At 41.8% G+C, this 22,580-nt stretch overlaps 1 protein-coding gene across 1 annotated transcript; it reads right to left on the reverse strand.

Moving 5' to 3' along the window:
* Nucleotides 1–437: 437 nt before the first annotated feature.
* DGKE (diacylglycerol kinase epsilon) lies at nucleotides 438–21,035 on the reverse strand. Its single transcript, XM_083148631.1, has 11 exons — nucleotides 20,430–21,035; nucleotides 17,620–17,782; nucleotides 16,380–16,499; nucleotides 14,574–14,717; nucleotides 12,841–12,998; nucleotides 12,545–12,593; nucleotides 12,273–12,386; nucleotides 11,102–11,173; nucleotides 5,364–5,491; nucleotides 4,187–4,298; nucleotides 438–3,985 (listed from the first exon to the last, which is right to left on the reverse strand). The coding sequence occupies exons 1-11, from the start codon at nucleotides 20,864–20,866 to the stop codon at nucleotides 3,767–3,769; spliced, it is 1,716 nt and encodes a 571-aa protein (XP_083004757.1). The 5' UTR covers nucleotides 20,867–21,035; the 3' UTR covers nucleotides 438–3,766.
* Nucleotides 21,036–22,580: the final 1,545 nt, after the last annotated feature.

Below are 22,580 nucleotides of genomic sequence, written 5' to 3' on the forward strand. Positions count from 1 at the left end.
AGCTGCGGCCGAGATCTCGTCACTTCCCGGACGTTCTCGGCAGAACGAGCCAGACTGTTTGTGAAGTCGGGCTCGTTCTGACGAGCTACCCTGTTCAATGCTGTTGAGGAAGACAGCATTGAATAGTGCCCGGCGGCCATCTCCACCATCGGGAGATGCTCGCCGGGGATTGCATACCCCCCATAGTCTTGCATGGGGCAGGATTTCACTCTGGCGAGGCGGCATATACCTGATCGATGGGTTACAAAATTTAGCAGCCATGCGACCAGGTGTGAACTAAGCCCTAAGTTCATGCAGTTTCACTGCAAGCTTTAAGATGGGTACCAGCACAAGAAATATCAGATGTCTTTGGAATAGACACATTAAACAGATATAAGCAACAGCCTGTAGCAGTGTTCAGAACAAAAATAACAATGAATAAAAAAAGAGACAAGTCATGTCAGTAGCAATTTTTATTTTGTTGTAAACATGAAGCACATCTGAATACTTTAGTTTCAAAATTAAAACTTTTTTTTTTACATTTTTTTCAGTAATTGAAAATGTAAACCTATAAGAAGCCTTAAAATATAAGCACATAATATTTTTTAATTACATCTTATCTTGAAAGAAAATAAAAACTTCACAAGTAGTAACTGGTATTGACTGTTCCACCATAAGGAAGCAAGTTAACATAAATAGAATTTGGTTATTAGTTACATCCTTACTTGTGAGCTGGAGTTTCCAAATTAAATAAAACAACTACAGTGTGAGGTCTCACATTTCCCTTCCGTCCCTTCACAGTCAGATTGACATTGTTACAGAAGTGTTGTCTGTTCCGCACATTACCTTCACCCTATTCCTGCTCTGTCATTGACCTTGCTATAAAACACCTTGGTTTAGTGCACTAGCAACTCTCCATATAGAGCGCCATACAATCTATGGGCTCCTATACATTTCCAAGGAACATTATATAAACTAAAATAGGCAAAACCTTTAATGCATCCTTCCATTCACAGTGCTTTTAAGTATGTAGGATTTAATGTGGTCAGATGCATGTAGAAGACCGCCTAACAAGCAATCACCAAGTACTCATTAGCCTGTTCCACTGTGGGAATTAAAGGGTCATTGGAGCCACTGTCCACACTGATACAGTCAAAAGTATGCAAAACAATCTCATTTCAAAAGAAGTGCAATTGTACCCGCCAATCCACTTGTCTTACTATTTGTGCCAGTGCATTTTATTTTGACAATGTGCTTTGAACACCCGTAAAACTAAGCAACAAATGACCATGTTCAAGTCCTATATGAGCTTCATTCTATCATTGTTCAGCTTTTAAAAACTGAATGTAGGTAAAAATAACATTAGCATCTGTACATATAAGGGGGAATTCAATAAGCAGTAGTACATTTCCCAAGGCTGATAGAAGCAGCGCAGCTATTAAAATTAGCCATAAAGGCTGCCTGCATTTACCTAAGATTTAATTTGGATTCTCAGGCTCGAAAGAAAATCCCAGATAAATAGCCTTTTTGTATGTGCCACGATTGTGTTCACCCATAGGTCTCGGAACTTATCTCAGATCTTATGGGTTAACGCCCATCAACACAGTAATTTAGCTGGTGAGAGCACAGAAAATTACTGCAACTGAATTCTTTCCCCCATTTACTGGCCAGAAAGTCATAAGGATACAGTTTACAAGGATGTATTAAAGGTGGTAATTATCTATATCTTTAATCTCTCTCACATACATATATATATATATATATATATATATATATATATATATTGTGATAGTATATTGCAGAAGCTTTTAACTAGATGTGGCACTATAATAAAAATATGGATCGCCTTGTTAATTAGAAAATACTGACTTCTTAATATATATTCATTTATTGCACACAATAGATTTTGTAAATTTTTCTGCAATAATAAATCCATGAAATAATTGGGCCCCATATACATTGTTTTGGCTATGTAGTTTAGTTGCCACCTTAATACAGAAGAGAAATGTACATCCTTATTAGATTCTTGCAGACCTGAACCATTTTTTTGGGTGATTTTTCCTAGGATTTGAGCCAAATCGCCAGTAAGTTTGCCATTTAAAATTTGCTGCAAATCAACAATTTGCTAAACAAGCCTTCTAACTGCTGGATAATACATACAACAGTTTAAATGCAAAATCTAGTGGCTGCTTTTAAATGGTCAGAAAAAAAATACCTCTTTAAAAAATACAATGTTTCTTGTTGCAACAAGCTTACCATTGCAATGTATTGAATTTGTTACTGCTATAGAGCATTGGATTCCTGTAAACATTTCTCAGTCTGAGATCAGCCAGCAAGTGTAAAGGCCCCCATTCACTAGTGCGATATTGGCACATTGCTGCAACAGAATCGCAAGGAAAAGTGACAAATCGCATGTCATTTACCTGCAACGTGAGGTGTGTTTCACAGATCCGACATGAATATTTGTCGCAGCCTGTAGACCCTGCTAGGATCGCATATGATACAATGTATTGTATGCGATCCTGCCCCCCAGAGCCCCTGGTTAAGATGGATGGGTATCACATGTGATACCTCACCTAGTGGATGGTGGCCTTAACAAAAGTGTGCACGATCTATAGAATTTGGTGAATGTGATTAGTCTTTCAATTAGTAGACATGCATAGGGGAGAGAGAGTAAACATCTGGTGTTAGGTTATGTGTTGTGTAGTGATTCATCTAGCTGTTGTGCACATACAGGTGAATGAGTCACACGCTTGTGTACGCATGCCACTCATTCTTATGGAGCAATCGTCACGCATGACTTTTCACAGCATAGCAAGCCAAGCAGCATGTCATAATGTGTATGCGCGTGCATCATGGCAAAAACAACAGTGGGCCCAGGTGCTATGCAAGCTATAAATGATCTTCACTCCTTACTAACGTATTTTCCAGATTGATATTTAAAATCTGGAATGCTTGGATGACTATACTCTGATGGTATGTGCAGTCTTTGGCCCTGTGTCAATAAATATAAAGTGCCAAATGATATGTGAGAAGTTCTGGTCACTCACCCCAACGTCTCTGGGAAACCAGTCATTTTTTTGTGCAAAACTAATCTTAAGAGTGGTCTGCCTCAAACAATGGCTTGTTTCATGAAAAGTGCACTTACTTGTAATTTCCTTCAACATAAAACTCACTGAAAGATGGGAATGTTTAAATTTACACGCTAAAATGTAATATAAAAGACCCATATACACTAGACGATGCTTGGACAAGGGAGACCGCCCTACCACCCCCTGCCGTCGACCTGCTCACTTATGCCATAGGCACCCCCTACCGCCAATATCGGCAAATTTCTAGTGTGTATGGGCCTTAAGTTATGGTTTTCAACTTGAAGGCAATCCTGATCTATATACATGGCATTCTGTTGGGAAAATATGCCCATACTGCCATTATACGGATAGCTAGTCCCATTACTGCAGCCATAGCAGTCTCCATACTATTCTATGCATAAATTCCCATAAGACATCACTGCACATTGGCCTTCTTGTAGCCGACATTTACTAAGACTAGGACATTACAACAGTTACGTGTAATTACAGTGTTCTGAGATCTCAATTATGAAGGATGTAAACTAGTTGAAAAATGGAGCATAAAAAAACAGTAAGTCTCTCGCATCACAAAAGATTTTAGATTAAAAAAAAATAAAGTATAAATAAATAACTACTGGTGCTATAGTGCTCGTCACATAGATATTTTATATATCATTTAATCAAAAAATATCTACTTTTATGTGGTTTTAAATTGCCTACATTTCCCCATCACGGAGATTCCCAGCATCCTGTGGGTCTTGGTCTGATTCGCTGGAGGAATCCTCATCATCATCATCGTCATCATCATCTGTCTGTTCTCCTGAATGATAGAGCATGAGTGCATGTGTCTTGTGAGTGATGGTGACTACGCATGGTCCCTGTGCCCATGGCTCTCCATCCACCTGCATTGGCATTCTTGAATTCTTCAAAATCAGCTGCAAGAAAAACATTCTTTAGTAATACAAGTTCAAAGCAAGGCCATAAATTACTTTTACAAATTACCAAATCCAGTGCTAGAACCTAGGGAAAGACTGACGTACGCACGCACGCATTAAAATAGCCAAAACGTCAAACTTCATCTCAAACAACCCAGCCTTATATATTATCAGGTGAAACATAGGGCACTCTATACTTACCCTTACAGTGTGTGCTTGGCCAAGACGGACAGGATTTGCCAACTTCACCTGCATCTGAGCACAGTGGAACGACCCGTAAACTCCTACTACTTCCAGTAACCCATCATCATGTCTTTAGTTTCAAAACACAAAAGACACACACAAAAAAGAATGTTAAAATATTCATTTTACAAACGGTTAATGCGGATGGTGTTTGTGCAAGCTCACATTCATAGCTAGAAAAAGAACAGAAAAGAAGCAGGCTGACAAACATTGGTGTTTTTAGGTACATAAACTATTTGGATTCTGCATAGAAAAAGTGAATGTTCCAAACATGGCCACAGGACTTTACTGCACTCTGATTAGCAGCTGAATCTGGGGCTAAAAGGGATTGCCAATCTTTATAACATTACTACATGGCTTGCAGCTGGTTTCTGATTTTACTTGGCAAATTGTTTTCAAAACTTAAGATAATCATATAATATATAACAATCAGAGCTTGTATGTGTTATTTGACCATGCCTACCAACTGGAATAGCTTCATCACTGCACATCACAAGTTCAAGCAAATAAACACTTTTTTCATTGCAAAACAAATCTAGTTGCACAAGTTTCAAATTAATTTCTCTCGTAAAACCCTACTGAATTGTACAAAACATCCAAATGTACCCATACCATTACAGTGATCTAGTAAGACTACCACTTGATACGGACGACTAAGGAAAATTATAGCGTCAAGTGTCTTCTTACAGATCACCACACTAATTTATGTTACTATAAGCAGGTTTGAAAAACATAAACATTTTTATGAGGAAAGGTGCTTTAAAACACAATGACAGCGCCAATAGGTAAATACACAGATGCTGGCTGGTGGCATTCCTATTGAACATAGCGAAGTTAAAGGTTAACCCAAATAAAATGTATCAGATCAAAGTGTATAGGTTTTATTTATGTGGTTTGTTAGAAAACAAATTTAAATGCCAAAACAGTCTAGAGAAATAGACAATTATTTAAGTTTTCGCACATTTACCTTTATTGTACTTGGGTCACTTAAACATGTCCAAATTTAGAGTTTATCACAACAGTAGATAACAGGTAAAAGCCAGCCAGAATGTGGCAAGGTGTCATTAAATGTGATCCATTAGGAACTTTAGCAAATGTAAATTGCAGTTGTAGACATTTATTCATAGATACCCACCTTGACAAAGGATAAGGTTCATCCCCCATCCCTTCCCACAAACGGCAGCCACCACCCCAGTAGCCAATGTTCAGCACAACAATTCCTTCCAGGTTAGGCAAGGATATCCGCTCTCCATCCAATTCAAGCTGCAGTTACAAAGTACAAGAGGTCAGCACACACAGTTGGCTGCTCACCTAGATGAGAGTGAACACAGGAAACCTGTAAATCTATTGCTACTTCAGCGGCTAAAAAAGGAATTCCAGTCATAATGAAAATGGATAAGTAGTAATTCACTTCTACGCTCCATCATACTTGAGAACTATGTATTTACACTGACCACAGGTAAGTACAAGCTGTTAGCAGTACTATCCCTTAACATACAAATTAGAACAAAGCATGTCCAACTTGTGATGTGGTGCAGGCTTGCTGGGACTTGTAGTTTCACAACATTACACAATAGTTTTATTCTAATATTAACTTTTATCATCAGCCCTGTGACCATCACCCTGGGGACAGCTCCAGGCTTTATCCTGGGCAGGGTGAACTCTGGAGGGAGGGTACCTCTTTTTGGGGGGTTTCCCACTCTCTCAGGGTCCCTTCCCGGGCTGGCCAGCAGCAGGAATGAATGCTTTGGCCGGGGGAACTTGCCTAAAACGTTTTCTCATGTCTGTGGCATTACCCTGTTACCCTGTCAATTCCTACACCCCGCTGCGGTGTCTGAAGAGCTCAATGCTGTGGGACCACCAACTACATCAGGTATTAAATCTGCTCAGAGGGGAACAGCAGCTCCATGTGGCTTGTTGAGGGGACCCCATCAGTATCCTTCTATATGACTTCCAAATTCCTGGTTACATTCCAGTTTTAACCTTTTGCAGTCCAATTTTTTTTTTTGCAATTTGCAAAGTTTAAATTAATTGTAATTTAAAAAAAAAATGTTTTATTCAAAATGGTCTACATTGAATGTTGAACGATGTTAACTTTCTTATTTTAAAGTGGCTCACCATTGGATCTGCTACTAGCGCCAGGGCTGTTGAGCCTGACTACGGGGTAGATGTATGAAGCAGTGATAAGGGAGGAGAAGTGATAAAGTGCCTGGTACTTGATCACCGGCCAATCAGCTTTTGACTGTTAAGTTACAGGCTGGGTTTAAAAAGGGACAGTTTGAAGCTGATTGGACGGCGATAAAGTACCAGGCACTTTATCACTTCTCCCTTATCACTGCTTCACACATCTACCCCTAGATGTTTGACTTGAAAGGGTTAAAGTAATATGTTGAATAAAAGGGAGGAGTTAAAGAAATAATGGCACATCAAAAAAAACTGAAGCTGGATACCTGAATCCTGCATAAGGGCTGCACTTATATTACACACGGTCCTGCTCTAGGAAATGGTAGGGTAAACAATAAGCAGATTATGTAGCTGATAAAATGAGTAATATTAAGTGTGAGGCTATAAAATGCATCCTGTTCATAAATTCTATTGTGGTGGAAGACCAATCAAGAGTTAAAATACAGATCTGAACAGCAAAGGATTTCTCCTAAGGCAAACTGCTTTAGAATATGGATACTGAACACAGGGGTGTATTCCAGGTTAAATACTTAAAAAGAGACACGTGGTCTCTGGCAGCCATCTCTTGGCATATGGGGGGTCACAGACCAAACAAAGGGAGTGATTCAGGTTGGTTTGCAAAAGCAAACTCCTTTAACCCCTTCCCGACATATGACGTACATTTACGTCATATGTCGGTTGCGGGGGAATCAAGCCAGCTCACGGAGTGAGCTGGCTTGAAAGAGAGCAGGTAATGGCTGTATATTACAGCCAGGTACCTGCTCTCACGGCCACGAGCGGCGAGTTCGCCGATCGTGGCCGTTTAACCCTTTAAGCACCGCGGGCAAAGCGCCCGCAGTGCTTAAATAGCTGATCGGAGGGGGGGGGCGCCCCCCTCCGGCGCCGATCGGGGCCCCCCGCGGCGAGATCGGAGGGTGCCGATCGGTTGCCATGGTAGCCAGGGGTCTAATGTAGACCCCTGTGCTGGCCGTGTCAGCATTCCTATTACATCCTGCCTGAGGCAGGATGTAATAGAAAGTGCTGAAAATCACTATGTTCAGCCATAGAGCTCTATGGCTGAACCTAGTACAGGCGATCGCGCCCCCTAGTGGTCAAGTACACTAGGGGGCCTTGTAGTAAAAGTAAAAAAAAAAAAAAAAAGTTTAAAAATAAAAAAAAAAAAAAAAAAATATTAAAAGTTCAAATCACCCCCCTTTCCCCATTTCACAAATAAAAATAAAAAATAAAATAAAAAAAATAAACATATTTGGTATCGCCGCGTTCCTAAAAGTCCGATCTATTAAAATATAACATTAGTTATCCCGCCTGGTTAAAGGCGTAAACGGAAAATAATTCCCAACGCCAAAACTACGTTTTTTGGTCGCATCGCCTACCCAAAAAAAAATAACTAAAAGAGATCAGAAAGTCGCCCATATCCCATAATGGTATTAATTAAAAAGTACATTTCAGCCCGCAAAAAATGAGCCCTCACCCAGGTCCGTAGGTGGAAAAATAAAAAAGTTATAAGCCGCAGAACATGGCGACGCGACGCAAATTAGAAAAACCGTAAAAGTTTCTATTTTTTTTTTTAGTGGTAAAACATAACGAAAACTATATAAGTTTGGTATCACCGGAATCGTAACGACCCATAGAATAAAGATAACCCATCATTTTAAACGAACTATGAACTTCAAAAAAACCGTAACCAGCGCAAAATTGTGGAATTGCGTTTTCTTTCTTTTTTACCCCACATTGAATTATTTCCTGATTCCCCAGAATATTATACGGTATAGTAAATGGTACCATTAGAAAGTACAACTTGTCCCGCAAAAAAAAAGCCCTCATGTGTCTATATAGCCGGAAAATTAAAAAAGTTACGCTTATTTGAACGCGAGGAAAAAAAAAAAAATTAACAAAAAAGGCCTCGTCGGGAAGGGGTTAATGGACAAAACCATGTGCACTGCAGGCGGGGCAGATGAAAAATGTGCAGAGAGTTACATTTGGGTGAGTTAATTTGTTTCTGTGAAGAGTAAATACTGGCTTTTTTATTTTTACACTGCAATATACATTTCAGTTTGAATACACCCCATCAAAATGTAACTCTCTCTGCACGTTACATCTGCCCCACCTGCAGTACACATGATTTTGTCCATTAAAGAAGGAGTTTGCTTTTGCAAACCAACCTGAATTCCCCCCCAAACAAAGACTGTGGGTTTCATTCTGAAATAATTTAGCTTCTGCCATAAATTTATGGTAGCGCTATACTGTAAGGTTTTTGTGAAGACAGTGGGACGCAGTAAGCCTTCTCTAAAAAGAGGACTAAGGGCCTTATTTTGGTTCATTCTTTCTGACAAAATCCTTCTTAGATGGACAAAACCATGTGCACTGCAGGGGGGCAGATGTAACATGTGCAGAGAGAATTAGATTTGGGTGAGTAATTTTATTTCTGTGCAGGGAAAATACTGACTGCTTTATTTTTACACTGCAATATAGATCTCACTTTGAAGTAAAACCCCCACCCAAATCTAATTCTCTCTGCACAAGTAACACCTGCCCCACCTGCAGTGCACATGGTTTTGCCCATCTAAGAAGGATTTTGTCAGAAAGAATGAACCAAAATAAGGCCCTAAGTCTACTAAACTGAGCAAGAAGAGGGCAGCATATGACATATTTCTAGCTGAGCTAAGTGTGGGACAAAGGAGGAATAACATTCATTAAGCATTGTGCATAGCCTGCCCCAGGTGTATCCCGAAAGAGGGGCTGAGGAAGACAACTAGGGAATTAACAGATCATCTTAAACTACTGTTGGTCTGAGTCTTAACCCCTTCCCGACATATGACGTACATTTACGTCATATGTCGGTTGAGGGGGAATCAAGCCAGCTCACGGAGTGAGCTGGCTTGAAAGAGAGCAGGTAATGGCTGTATATTACAGCCAGGTCCCTGCTCTCACGGCCACGAGTGGCGAGTTCGCCGATCGTGGCCGTTTAACCCTTTAAGCACCGCGGGCAAAGCGACCGCAGTGCTTAAATAGCTGATCGGAGGGGGGGCGCCCCCCTCCGGCGCCGATCGGGGCCCCCCGCAGCGAGATCGGAGGGTGCCGATCGGTTGCCATGGTAGCCAGGGGTCTAATGTAGACCCCTGTGCTGGCCGTGTATGCATACCTATTACATCCTGCCTCAGGCAGGATGTAATAGGAAGTGCATAAAATCACTACGTTCAGCCATAGAGCTCTATGGCTGAACCTAGTACAGGCGATCGCGCCCCCTAGTGGTCAAGTACACTAGGGGGCCTTGTAGTAAAAGTAAAAAAAAAAAAAAAAATAAAGTTAAAAAAAAAAAAAAAATATTAAAAGTTCAAATCACCCCCCTTTCCCCATTTCACAAATAAAAATAAATAAAAAATAAAAAAAAAAAACATATTTGGTATCGCCGCGTTCCTAAAAGTCCGATCTATTAAAATATAACATTAGTTATCCCGCACGGTTAAAGGCGTAAACGGAAAATAATTCCAAACGCCAAAACTACGTTTTTTGGTCGCATCGCGTACCCAAAAATAAATAACTAAAAGAGATCAGAAAGTCGCCCATATCCCATAATTAAATTAATTAAAAAGTACACTTCAGCCCGCAAAAAATGAGCCCTCACCCAGGTCCGTAGGTGGAAAAATAAAAAAGTTATAAGCCGCAGAACATGGCGCAAATTAGAAAAACCGTAAAAGTTGCGATTTTTTTTTTTAGTGGTAAAACATAACGAAAACTATATAAGTTTGGTATCACCAGAATCGTAACGACCCATAGAATAAAGATAACCCATCATTTTAAACGAACTATGAACTCCAAAAAAACCGTAACCAGCGCAAAATTGTGGAATGGTGTTTTTTTTTTTTTTTTACCCCACATTGAATTATTTCCTGATTCCCCAGAATATTATACGGTATAGTAAATGGTACCATTACAAAGTACAACTTGTCCCGCAAAAAAAAAGCCTTCATGTGTCTATATAGCCAGAAAATTAAAAAAGTTACGCTTATTTGAACGCGAGGAAAAAAAAAAGGCATAAAAGGCATAAAAGGCAATGTCGGGAAGGGGTTAACAATCAATCTAACTGGAAGTTGTTCCAAGTCTGTCATTCCACTGAAACATTATGGTAAGTGTTCTATTTTCTATCATTTTAGCTTTTATGTTTTTATACCAGCTTTGCATCCATTTCCTATGTCATTTGTCACATGTTTCTGTAAAACCAAAATGATTTACCTCTTTATATTAAAGAAATGCCATTTAAAATCCACAAGCCTTTTAACAAAAGTAATGTGTGGCTGAGATTGTTAGATAGTATAGTCTGCGCCAATGTGTTTAAAAAACAAAACAACCTCCATAGTCATAACCAATAGCAGAATGTAATAGGGGTGATAGAAGTGGTGTCTGGATGTGAGGTTCGGACATTTGTGCACATCTCCTGACTTGAAGCGTTGCTTTGCAGGGAATACAGTTTCCACGAGCCACAGGTGAGAAACAAAAGTGGATACTGCCAACATATTTGCTGAATTTCCTCCATTCTGTAGCATTGCATGACATGTTACTTTCAAATAAGATGACAAAATAATGGTAGGTATGGTCATGTATTTACACCTCCTTCTTAATTGGTTCAGAGATTCACTGTATTTTTTTTACATTATGTTTACATATTGGTTTATGATGTAGAACCCTCACCTCAACTTTTTTGTCAAGATCTTTACATTCTTGAACTAAACAATCCTTGGTTCCATAAAATAAATATACTGCCTGGAAAAAGTAAAAAAATCAAAACATTAAAATATTGTATTAACTCTCTTTAAAAGTCTAGTAAACCCCACAAAGATCTTAAATATATTTAATTAGTGGCAATTTTTCTGACAGTAGGAAAGTCAGCACTTTCAGAAGATTTTTGGTAAAATTTATTTTAAGACCTATTCAATTAAATTTCTGATTTTTCAACTGCCAGACAAATCATCACGGTTTTGGAAATCAAGTAGATCATCAGAATTACTCACCGATTCATGTGTTTTATTGAAAAAAATGCATCCAGTTTCGACTATTTTCCCCCAATGCAGTTTTGACTTTTTACTATAGGAAAACCACATAGGCTAAAAAAACATCCGAAAATGGCCACAATTGAATAGGGACAGTGTTTCTTTTTTTCAGATGGCCGAAAAAAACCGGACTAATTAAATACCCCCAAATGCTGCATAAAAAGGCACAAAAGACAATAAAATCCCGAACCATACAAAATGAAAGATAAACCTAGAAAGCTTAAACATTTTCTTTCCAAACAATTTCTAATACGTTTCTAAGAGGAAACAGACACATAAAACAAGCAATATATTAGAAAAAGGACAATGGGTCAGAAGTCAACAGGGAATGTGGTATGTACTAAGGACAGGTTCTGAGGACCATTGAATATGCCACCAGGTATAGTATACCTCCCAACTGTCCTGCTTTTTGAGAGAAAGCACCACTTGTCTGGGCAGTCCCGCTGTTCCATCTGCAGGTCAGTGTCCTGCAGCGGATGTGGATTATTAGACAGACAGTCAATAGATCTACCCCAAAAGGTAGACATGTAATAGGTTGACAGGGTAAAAAAAAAAAAAGTTAACGGTGTCAAAAATTCAACACGTGAAAGGGCAAAAGGGTCAAAAAAGTCGACTTGAATAAGTTTGACTATGAAAAGGTCTACATGAGTTTTTACAATTTTTCTTGTGTAATGCGTTACCGTTCTTCGCTCACCATGGTGCCTCACCACACTATTATATTCTCCCTATGCTGACATGGATTGTGAAGTAAGAGCCGGTTACTGATATCTATATCATTTTAAGTTTTTCACAGGCTATGGAGGAAATCCTACCTTATTAACCAGTCTGCTGGAAAACAGAGAAGGTGTCTTCTCTCGGTGTGTATGGAAATTTAAAGCCATCAGGGCATCAGGTCCTATTGAGAAGTAATTATTCATTGATAGCACCTGCAAGAACAATACAATTATAATTATCTTGCACTATGTTTCATAACAGTTTCTGCAGGATACATAAAAGTTCAACTTGAATTTGTGAAAGAAGCAATAACCAAGTTTACAGATAACATTAAGTACCCAAACAGACTCAAAATTAAAAATCATTTTACCTTTGGTTTCCTTAGACTGTAGCCCCTGTTAGTAACCTGCACTTTCCACCTGATAAATAGAGATTAAGACAAGTCATTGCATGGCTAGATGTGATAGCTTAATTAGAACGGAAACTGAATCTTGCCAGTATCTGCTTCCATTTGTGATCAGTGAAAATGTGGTTAAAAAGGTTCAGGAAAAGGTCCTGCAAAGATCGGAACGTAAACATTGGACAGTTTGCACATTGTGCTGTCATACACAAAACACAACTAAACATAGAATGGATAAAAAGCTTCAGCACTATTATCTTGCTCACCGGTCAAGCTTAACAAGGTCTGCGTCCATCACATTCCGCAGTATTTGTTCCACAGGCACCTCACCGGCATATCCTGCTCCCCATCCTAATGTATTAGCCAGGTCATTGCCAGTTCCCAGGGGTAATACTGCTACCTGTGGTACTGAACTTTCTTGGCCCTGGATACACAAATACATTCAAAAATGGAGACTTGAAGACCATTTAAAATAAAAACAGATATACAGATAAATAGACTATGACGAATATAGGAAATAGGAGAAAAACACAGAAGTCACATAACAATATACTGTAGGTAAGGAGTGCAGCTATATTTCCATATGTTGGTTCTCTTGCCTCTCTTCTAATTCTTCTTTACCATGATCTTCTGTAACAAGGAATCATCCTAGCACGGATTACCAGAATTGGTCCATTATCATTGCTTTTATCATGTACAAATAATCTGCTTTAAATCTACTTTAGTACATGTTTTTAATGTATCATTCCAAAGACATATTTTATACATACTGCAGTACTGTAAACACTTAACAAGCGATGTTCATCTGGTGCTGTTACCCAGGATGCAATGCCTCAGGGTGGCATGACTGATGCCTTGATACCAATGTATGTATGCATGCATGCTAGTGCTTTCTTGGCTTAATGGATAATAATACCAAGCAAAGTCAGGAGAGCTCTCAGATAAATTTCTATTTTCTGTGTTTTGCCTAAGGCCATTACACTATGTCTTACTCCCCACAGAGGGACCCATAGGAACCTTTCCATTAATGGTCAATCACACACGGGCAGTCCGATCACTTTGCATACCCATCAGCGTGTTGGAGAGCCAATGTCTCTGCTTCTGTTTTTTATTAAATACTTGGTACTGTACTTGTGTAGTTTCACGGCGGCACTTACGTAGTCAGCATAGTGTCCCTTTCAGCATCGCAGCCAGCATCGGCGTCGTGTTCCCGCAGCCAGCTTGTGTCTGCGACTGTGCGTTCGCGCCTAACCGGATCTTACGCAGTTAGCGTGGTCAGTCATCGTTGTGTCAGCGCTTATTACATTGTGTGGGAACCATTGACCATTTTTAACCTGCCTGACGTGTGAATGTGTTCCTGAAACACCCCCATTATCCACTTGAGTCCGAAGCGTGGCGAACGCTGCGAGGGGACGTGGTACGAGTCCTCCCAACCTGTTCATACCCCCGTTATCCACGTCGGCGTGGAGTAGATTTTATAAAGTGTGGCGAGCGCAGTGTAAATCGAGCCAGAAGCATGGCGAGCTGACGCGGATTACTTGATGTGAATTCCACATCCGCTCACCACGCTTCGGGCTCATTTTCCACTGCGTTTGCCACGCTTCCAGCTCGGTGCGCTCACCGCACTTTATTAAAAAAAAAAAAACAACATACACAAGAATGGGGGGCCGCTGATTGATGACTGGCTGAGAGAGCTTTATCAGCCAATCATCAGCCTCCCATTCATTTCAATGGGGGTTTTTTTAAGTGCCAAATTGTAAGTGAGCTCTCCAAGGAAGCTGCCGGGAGAGCTCAACAGAAATTGGGTCCATCTTGTCCTAAAGTGCAGTTAGCCAAAATCAGATAGTCGAAATTGGCCATGGGCCAGAATTGCACCGTGTGTACACATCTTAAGTAATCAAATTTTCCTCAACTTTATCAAACTAGGCTAAGATTCTACAATGCATGTCCAGAAACACCCAAATCACTAGCAGCTTATAGTGTGATAGATCACATTTACCTTTATTTTCATCTCATCAACAGCATCGAGGACCCAGCCGACAGTGCCATCCCCTCCGCAGACAAGCACCTTGGCAGAATTAGCAGGGAGGAGTGCACACAGTTGAAGAGCTTTGAATGGAGACGTTTTGCTCAAGTCAAATACCTACAAAATATATTTTCAAACCTTAACTAATAGGACAGTGCACGTAGAGAGCATGATTGGCAAAATACACTAGCTATGCAAATCAATCTTAAGTGTAAGTACAGTATATAGAGTATATACTTTGACAGTGATGTCACAGTAGCTTTCAGGTTTCAAGTGGAAACAGCCACAGCATGAAAATCCTAGTGTAGTAAAAATAACTCTTTTTAACCAGTGTAAATTTCAGGAAATACAGATTAAGCATTAACATAAATCAAACGTTTTGCTTAGATTTACACAAAATCATGACGGCAGAGAACATAGTTTTGACCTACAAATAAATTTTAAAATTCAGGAAGCATCAAACATTCCCCCCAAAAAACAACTGACCACAATATAAAGAAATGACTGCAACTCTGTCGGGAATATTCTTGCAGCAAGACAGCAGCATTCATTTCAAAGATGAACTTGTACTAAATAACATTTTAACTATTGTAAACATTCTCCTGTTTTTTGTTCCTGCAGCCTAATTCGGACCTACAAATCAATTTATTGGAAGGTTACACTAGTTGCTGACCATAGGAGTACACAATTACAGTATCAAACAGGCATAATAATTCATTTGCGATCGCAATCCTGATAGTCAAAATACTGAAAGCGGGTTCCCAACAGTCAGAAGACCGCCACATTTCCCCGGTACTGGGCTTGGAGTTAGGCAGTAAGTGCAGGAGTAGGGTTAGACTGCGGTGATTGGGTGGGGATATTTGGGTTGGGGGTGTGTGGGGATAGAATTAGGCTGCTGAAGGGGGTGGCTAGGGTTTAGCATGAGGGATGGGTTAAGGTTAGAATTCCGCTGTCCGTATACGGTCTATTGGGGTCATGTCTGTATTTGTACCAAATGCGAATTTTCCTATATAAGATACGATTAGAGATGACTTGGGATACATCCTGAGTTTGGGATGCAGGCAGTCAGAATACAGATGGAATCCTGAAGGAGGTAGTCCCGACAGAGGTCAGAAAGTATACTTCCCTTCCCTCCCTGCAGCCTAACCAGACATGCCCCACCCACACCCAGCTGCCTAAACCAACAACCCTCCCCTGCTCATCCTAACCCCAAGTACCCTTAGTGCTTGAACCTATACCCTTCTCTGTCCTGACCCTAGCCCACCCCAGTATACTTGCGTTTGGCATCTCGGCAGTCAGGATTCTGGAGCCAACATCATTTCATGTCAGAATTCTGGCACTGGTAGAGTGAATGCTGGCATCCCAATGATCAGCGGGAAGGCAGCGGGTACACAGGCACAGGCCCAAAACAATCTCTATTCCCTTTGAATTTTTATCTGTGCCTGATCTGTGTACAATAGGCATGTCCAAGCTAATTTTACTGTTTACTGAAACTACACATCCCAGCATGCCTCGCCATAGTTTTAGCATTCCCTAATAGCAAAACGGTGGCAAGGCATGATGAGACTTGAGGGCCATAGTTTTGACATGCCTGGTGTAAAAGTTTCTTCTCTAATTGACGTTAGTAACTCTGCATTAGCAACACTACACATGTGAGATGATAATATGTGTTCTGCTAACAATTACACGAATGTTATCCATCATTCAGACAGTAATTCACTTAATTATGTACACTTTACAATAATAATAAGTACCTTTGAAATATGCAAATATACCCACCTGTACAGGATTCAGAAGACCTTTCAATTCACTAACTAGAACTTCACCCATATTGTTCCCACTTCGTGTGTTTGCCAGAACAATCAGGGGTTTCCAGTTGCTTCCCATAGCAGCCACTAACTAGAAGAATAACATAATGTGGTTATATTCAAATATAGGAGGCAAAATATGAAACCGCAGATAAAACAATTGTTAACTCACTGATTGCTGCAGAATGAAAGTGTGTACAATATTACAGCCTAATACTATATTTAGAAAACGGAACTTAATATATAGGCTAATGTGCGCTCTACTGAAAACAATATGGATTTTTACTGAAGGGTTCTAGGAACATATCATGAGTACTACATACAAATAAAGCTGAGGTAAGGCTTGTGTAATCAGCGAGATCGTAGATGACAGGATATGGCATACACATCTTCCGATGCCAGCACTCAAAGAGCCCTGGCAGCGGCCATGCTGCATTCCACTAGCTTTGTCCTCTACCGTCCTGCATGTACAGACGAAGGAGGAGCAGGCACACACTGGACAATTTGTTCAGAGTTCACTTCTAATAGCCTCAGAAGGATGCAAGTCATCTCCCATAAAACATAACGATATATTTCCATAGACTTTGACATCTGACTATATGCTACCCTCCAGTGTTAAGCTGTGTACATACACGGTGCGATATTGGCTACCGATTTTGACTATATAGTCAAAATTGCAGTGTTCAGCCACATACGATCCCGATGTTTGACCCGCGGCGGCATCACATGACTAAATAGACTGCAGAAAAGTCTATCTTGACTATGTCGCCTGTAGAATGTATTTGGCGTACGGGCAAATAGCAAGATAGTGTAAATCTAAAGTAAATCTTACGTGCAGTTCTTTAGCCTCTATTGAAGGCATTTCAATAGAGATGCCTAAAAAAAGCGTTGATTACGGACACATTTTCACCGGCAAAGTGTCAAAAACACATGGATCAACAGCTAATTTGCTGATCAAGGTTTTTTTCCCACCATTTTCACATTTTTCACCTAGGCAGATAAAAAAAAAAAAAAAAATCGGCCCTCCAATTGAATAGGGAGAATCCCCATTTGCTCTAAAAACTGAGAAAAGTAAAGATTTTTCACCTTGGCGAAAAATCTGACATTATTGAACACCGCCCCTTATTCCACTAGATAATTAATTTTTCAGTGTATTCATAATGTCTGGGGAAATCTTAAATTTGGGTTTAATAAACTAAATATTTCTGTACCTCCTTCATAGAGTCTGGTGGTTTGCTCTTCTTCGTTTGTTTAACAGCCAAAAGATAATTTGGTGGTATAATAAGATTTCTAAATTCACCAAGATCACAGTCCTCAGTCTTTAGATGGCTTTGTATGCAGTCATCATGGACAGTTCTCTGACACCAGATGCATCTATAGGAAAAGGCAAAGAAAAAACATCCTGACTTTACAGGAAGAACAATAATTTTATTTTTTGAATACAGATAGAAATATGTATGCACAAGAGAATTGAAAGAATTCAGGTATGGCTACAGGTATCAAATTTGTATTTAAGCCAGCTGGTCCCAAACTTTCTTGAATCATGGCAACCTACAGTGTAAGAATTTTTTTCATGGCACTCATAGGATAAACATTTATCGATCAATTTTGGGGAAAAAAATAATAACTTAAATAAATTGTGGCTCCTTAGGGTCAGTTATGTGGTGATGCACAGTTGTGTGTGGGGGCCGAAAAAACCGAAACTTTTAGGGATGGCCATCGTTGCCATAAAGCAACTGTCCATGAATAATGTAAAACTATGCAATGGATGACAATCGATGTTTCACGTATTGATGATCATCCATATTTTTAGACTAATTGACCTGTGGGCCAATCAAAATACAGGGACGGGGTTTTATGGATGTTGGGGGGCACTTTGAAAAAAAAAAACATCGCTTTTGCTGTGCCATCGATGGAGGGAAATCATCAGATTCTCCCCCATCGATGGCAAAAGTATTCAACATCGGCCATAAATCATTGATGAATCCATCCCTGGACACTTTACACTCAGCAAGGCTCGAATGGTCCCTATACTATAACACCCCGGCCTATCACTACGGTAGATGTTCCACCATCAAGAGCAAGGTGACTCTGCCCTAGAAACCCTAATATGAGAAAATCCAAGGCGCTGCTGATCACACCTGGGATTCTGCTAAAAAAATCTGGTCTGGTTCCTCCACATCACGTTCATGTGGGGGAATGCTGAATCTGCCACTAATTTTATATATATATATATATATATATATATATATATATATATATATATATATATATATATATATATATATATATATATATATATATAGTAACTCCCGTGAGGGAAAACAGCACTCACCAAGCACGCAATACACCAACAATGTTTTGTTTATAGATGCTGATTTATGTACCTGTACGCTTATTAATAACCTGCATATGTGTTATGTTTACTTTCCCCTCCACCCCTACCCTGGACCGGGTCCCTGTTGGCAGCTTAGTACTATCACACTGCACGCAATGACACTGACAGCCCCTATGTAAACAATAGACACGTGACACTCAGGCACCAATCAGCAGCCGTGATTGGCCTGAGGTCACATGCCCGGATGGTGCACTGCCACCGGACTCACCCCCTCAGTCTGCCCTGCATGACCCGCATTATATAGAGATAGCGGCAGCTGTACTTAAGCTGACCGCTATGAAAAGTGCCTTAGATCGGCACTTTGAAGCCGCAATACATTGCGGCAGCGCACTTCCGGTTCTAAACGGAAGTGACGTCATGCGCTCCGCGCTGTGGAGCGCAAGTAGCGGTGGGAGGTCACTCACTCCCCTATATAACAGGGACCCGGACAGTGGCTCCCTGTCCCTGTTACCCCTTTTGCTGCTGAATTGTTGCTGTTGGACGGTTGGATACTTTCTGCCTTGAAAATGGTCCTTGCTGGACCGAAACGTCGGCAGGCTCCACGTAAGAACTATTAAACCTGGGACACTCTGTTCCATTATACCATTGGTGTTTGTGAAGTCTGGTGAGTGCTGTTTTCCCTCACGGGAGTTACTGTATTTACATAGCACTGTCCCTCTTGGACACTGCTATTTATACGGCACCCTAGCGGTTACCTTATTGTGTGGGTGAGAGTGCAGGTCTTGTACACTTATTTATATATATATATATATATATATATCATTTAAAAGGGCAGAACCATGCTTTATGAATGACTGTTGCTTTAATAAAACATCCAAGGTTGGTCGACATTCCGCACATCTGGCGATCTAATACACTATTACATTTCCCACTTGTGTCCATTCATTCCATCTGTATAAATCAAATATTTATCAATGAGCAAATATGCTCATTGATAAATGGGCCCAATATACTGCAATTATAAAACACTTTATTATTAGAAAAGTACAGCAGTTTAAAAAGAACTTACTTATATGATCATAGCATATACAACAGCATATAGAGCATAGAGAAATTAGATGTTATGCAGCAGCGCCATGTAATTACTAGCTGACACATAAGTCTATCTATGCTTTAGATACAGTGCAGACATCTGCCGGGAATAATGAACATTTGTACATGTACGAGGGTATGGGTAAAAACTGGAACCGGACAGACTCCATTCATCAATATCTGTAATTTTGGATCTTGTAGTGTCCTGTTCTGTGGGGATGCTGTGACACCTGTCACCAGGGAGAGGAGGGGGAGAATAAAGCCTCCCTGTATGGTCCAGGCATGTAATAAAAACAGGAATGGTCCAGACCACACAGGGAGGATGTAACCTCTCCTTCCCCATATCCTCGGTGAAAGCTATCAAGGGCACACCTCAGACCCCAAACTGCCGGACAGGCACCCCGAATCTATAAGCTCCGGAGTTTGATGTTCCTGACCCAGTTCTGGTTTTTACTTAGTCCCCATGTATGATTCGTAGGAGGATGAGGACACATTAGTCTATGCTGCATATACAGTGCAGACACCCCGTGAATAATGCATTTATGTATGTATGTATGTATGATGCATAGGAGGAGTGAGAGGATGAGGCACCTGTAGTCGCACAACTTGGGCTGGCTACCGCACTGCTGCCCGCACACCACACACTGGCTGCAGAGCGGGACGTTCCCCCGGACCCAGTGATGAGGATGATGGTTCCGGCCGGCGGCTCCATCGCGGCGCCCCAGCCCGTCCTTGCAGGAGAAGCGCCTGTTGGCCGCCCACACGCAGGGCTCGTCCGCGCACAGGCCGCAGCACAGGCAGTACGCTCCCCGCATGATGTGCAGGCCGCACACCGAGCAGTACGTGGGCCGCCCGAATAAATCCGTATCCCGCCAGCGGTGCTTCCCGGACGGAGACAGGTACCTCCGCCGGGAGCGGCGCACACTGCACCACAGGGTTATCAGCACCGGCAGCGCCACTGCGCACACCGTCCACACTGCCAGGCTCAGCCCGCGCTCATCACCGGGGGCAGCGGCAGCCTCCTCCATGTCGGGCCTCTCACAGCGCCATGATCTCCGGAATGCACAATGAGCGCGTCACGGCGGCGACTCCCGGCTGCCCGGCACTAGCGGCTGGTGTGGTGACGCCTCTGCTACAGCAGCAGCAGCAGCATCCTGGCATGCCTGGTCCCCGCAGCGCCCTCTCCTCCGGCGGTGCTGCTGGCAGTCCAGTCATTGCCGGGGATACAGAAGCGTATTATTATATGCGTTCCGCGGATGGCGTTGTTCCTCAGTTTTATATAATGCACGTACCAAACGTAGATGGGCTCAAATACTTTTACACTAGAAAGCCAGCTCGAAGCAAATGCTTCGAAAGCTAGTCTGCTACCTTGTGATTACTGTGTTTGTGTACGTGCGAGAGAGAGAAAGAGATGTAGTTTCAGTCGCTGTCAACAGATGGCAATGTCTTGGAAACACACAAACGGACACTAGACATATACAGTGTATAGCTCATACCTCCCAACTATACCACCTTTTTTGTGGGAATGTCCCGTTTTTTGGCGAATTTCCACGTCCCCTGGTGGGGGGGGAGGGGTTTTGGGCAGTTGCAAGTCCCCCCTTTCACACCCCTGTCACTATCTCCCCAGCCCCTCAGGCCAGGGGCGCTGATTAACAATTTTTTCGGTGGGTGCTCTCTCCCCCGCCCCCCCCCCCCCCGACTACCACCCACCCCCCCGGGACTCACCCGCGGCTCGCGTTGGGGATCCTGGCAGCGGCAGCGCCGCAGCGGGGTCCCAGCGGCGGATATGCCGTCAGCAGCAGGGTCCCCGCGGAAGATGGGAACTAGCAGCGGTATTAATACCGCTACTAGTTCCAATCCGCCGCAGGGACCCCCGCTACTGATGGCATATCCGCTGCTGGGACCCTGCTGCCGTGGCCCGTGCCGTGGGTACTCCTCACTTTCCGTGGGTGCTCGGGCCCCGGAGCACCCACGGTTTCGGCGCATGCACACAGCATCTATTCTGCAGCCTGAGGGGCTGGGGACATTGCTCACCTCACTCATCATCGATTCCTGGAGATCCCCCTCTTGTAAGTAATGCGCGCACTCCTGGAAAAGTGGGCGTGGCCTCGTGAAATGGGCATGGCCTCCACACTATCTAAAAATCTAAAACAACCTTTTTATTTATATATATATATATATATATATATATATATATATATATATATATATATATAAATAGATGGGGTAGGGATCTGGCACTCCCAACAAGATACTTCAACAACCGCGGTGCCTTCCTGAGAGATATAGGGTGACATTCTATGGGATGTGCTAAATGCGCATGTTTTATTCGCGCACCACATCGCCGCAAATCGCACTTTTACAAATCGCACTTTTCAGTCAAAATGCGCATATTTAATGTGATGCGCATTGGAGGCTGAAAAGTGCAAAGAGGGGCGATTTGCGGCGAAGTGGTGCGCTGTATTTAGTCCTGAAAATGTGCGATTTTCATGTCTGAAAATCGCACATTTGCAGGACAGCGCAAAGTAAAAAAAAAAAAAACGAGCGCGGGGTCCCCCGCCCGAGCATAACCAGCCCCGGGCTCACTGAGCCGGTGCTGGTGACATAAAATCAGGGTCCCCGACAAATAGGGGTCCCCTTGATTTCATGAAACCAGCACCAGGCTCAAGGTCCGGCGCTGGTTCCCAAAATACGGGGGACAAAATGACTAGGGGTCTCCCGTATTTTAAGAACCAGCACCGG

This window comes from Crinia signifera, chromosome 6 (assembly GCF_055691185.1).
Source record: "Crinia signifera chromosome 6, ASM5569118v1, whole genome shotgun sequence".
NCBI lineage: Eukaryota > Metazoa > Chordata > Amphibia > Anura > Myobatrachidae > Crinia > Crinia signifera.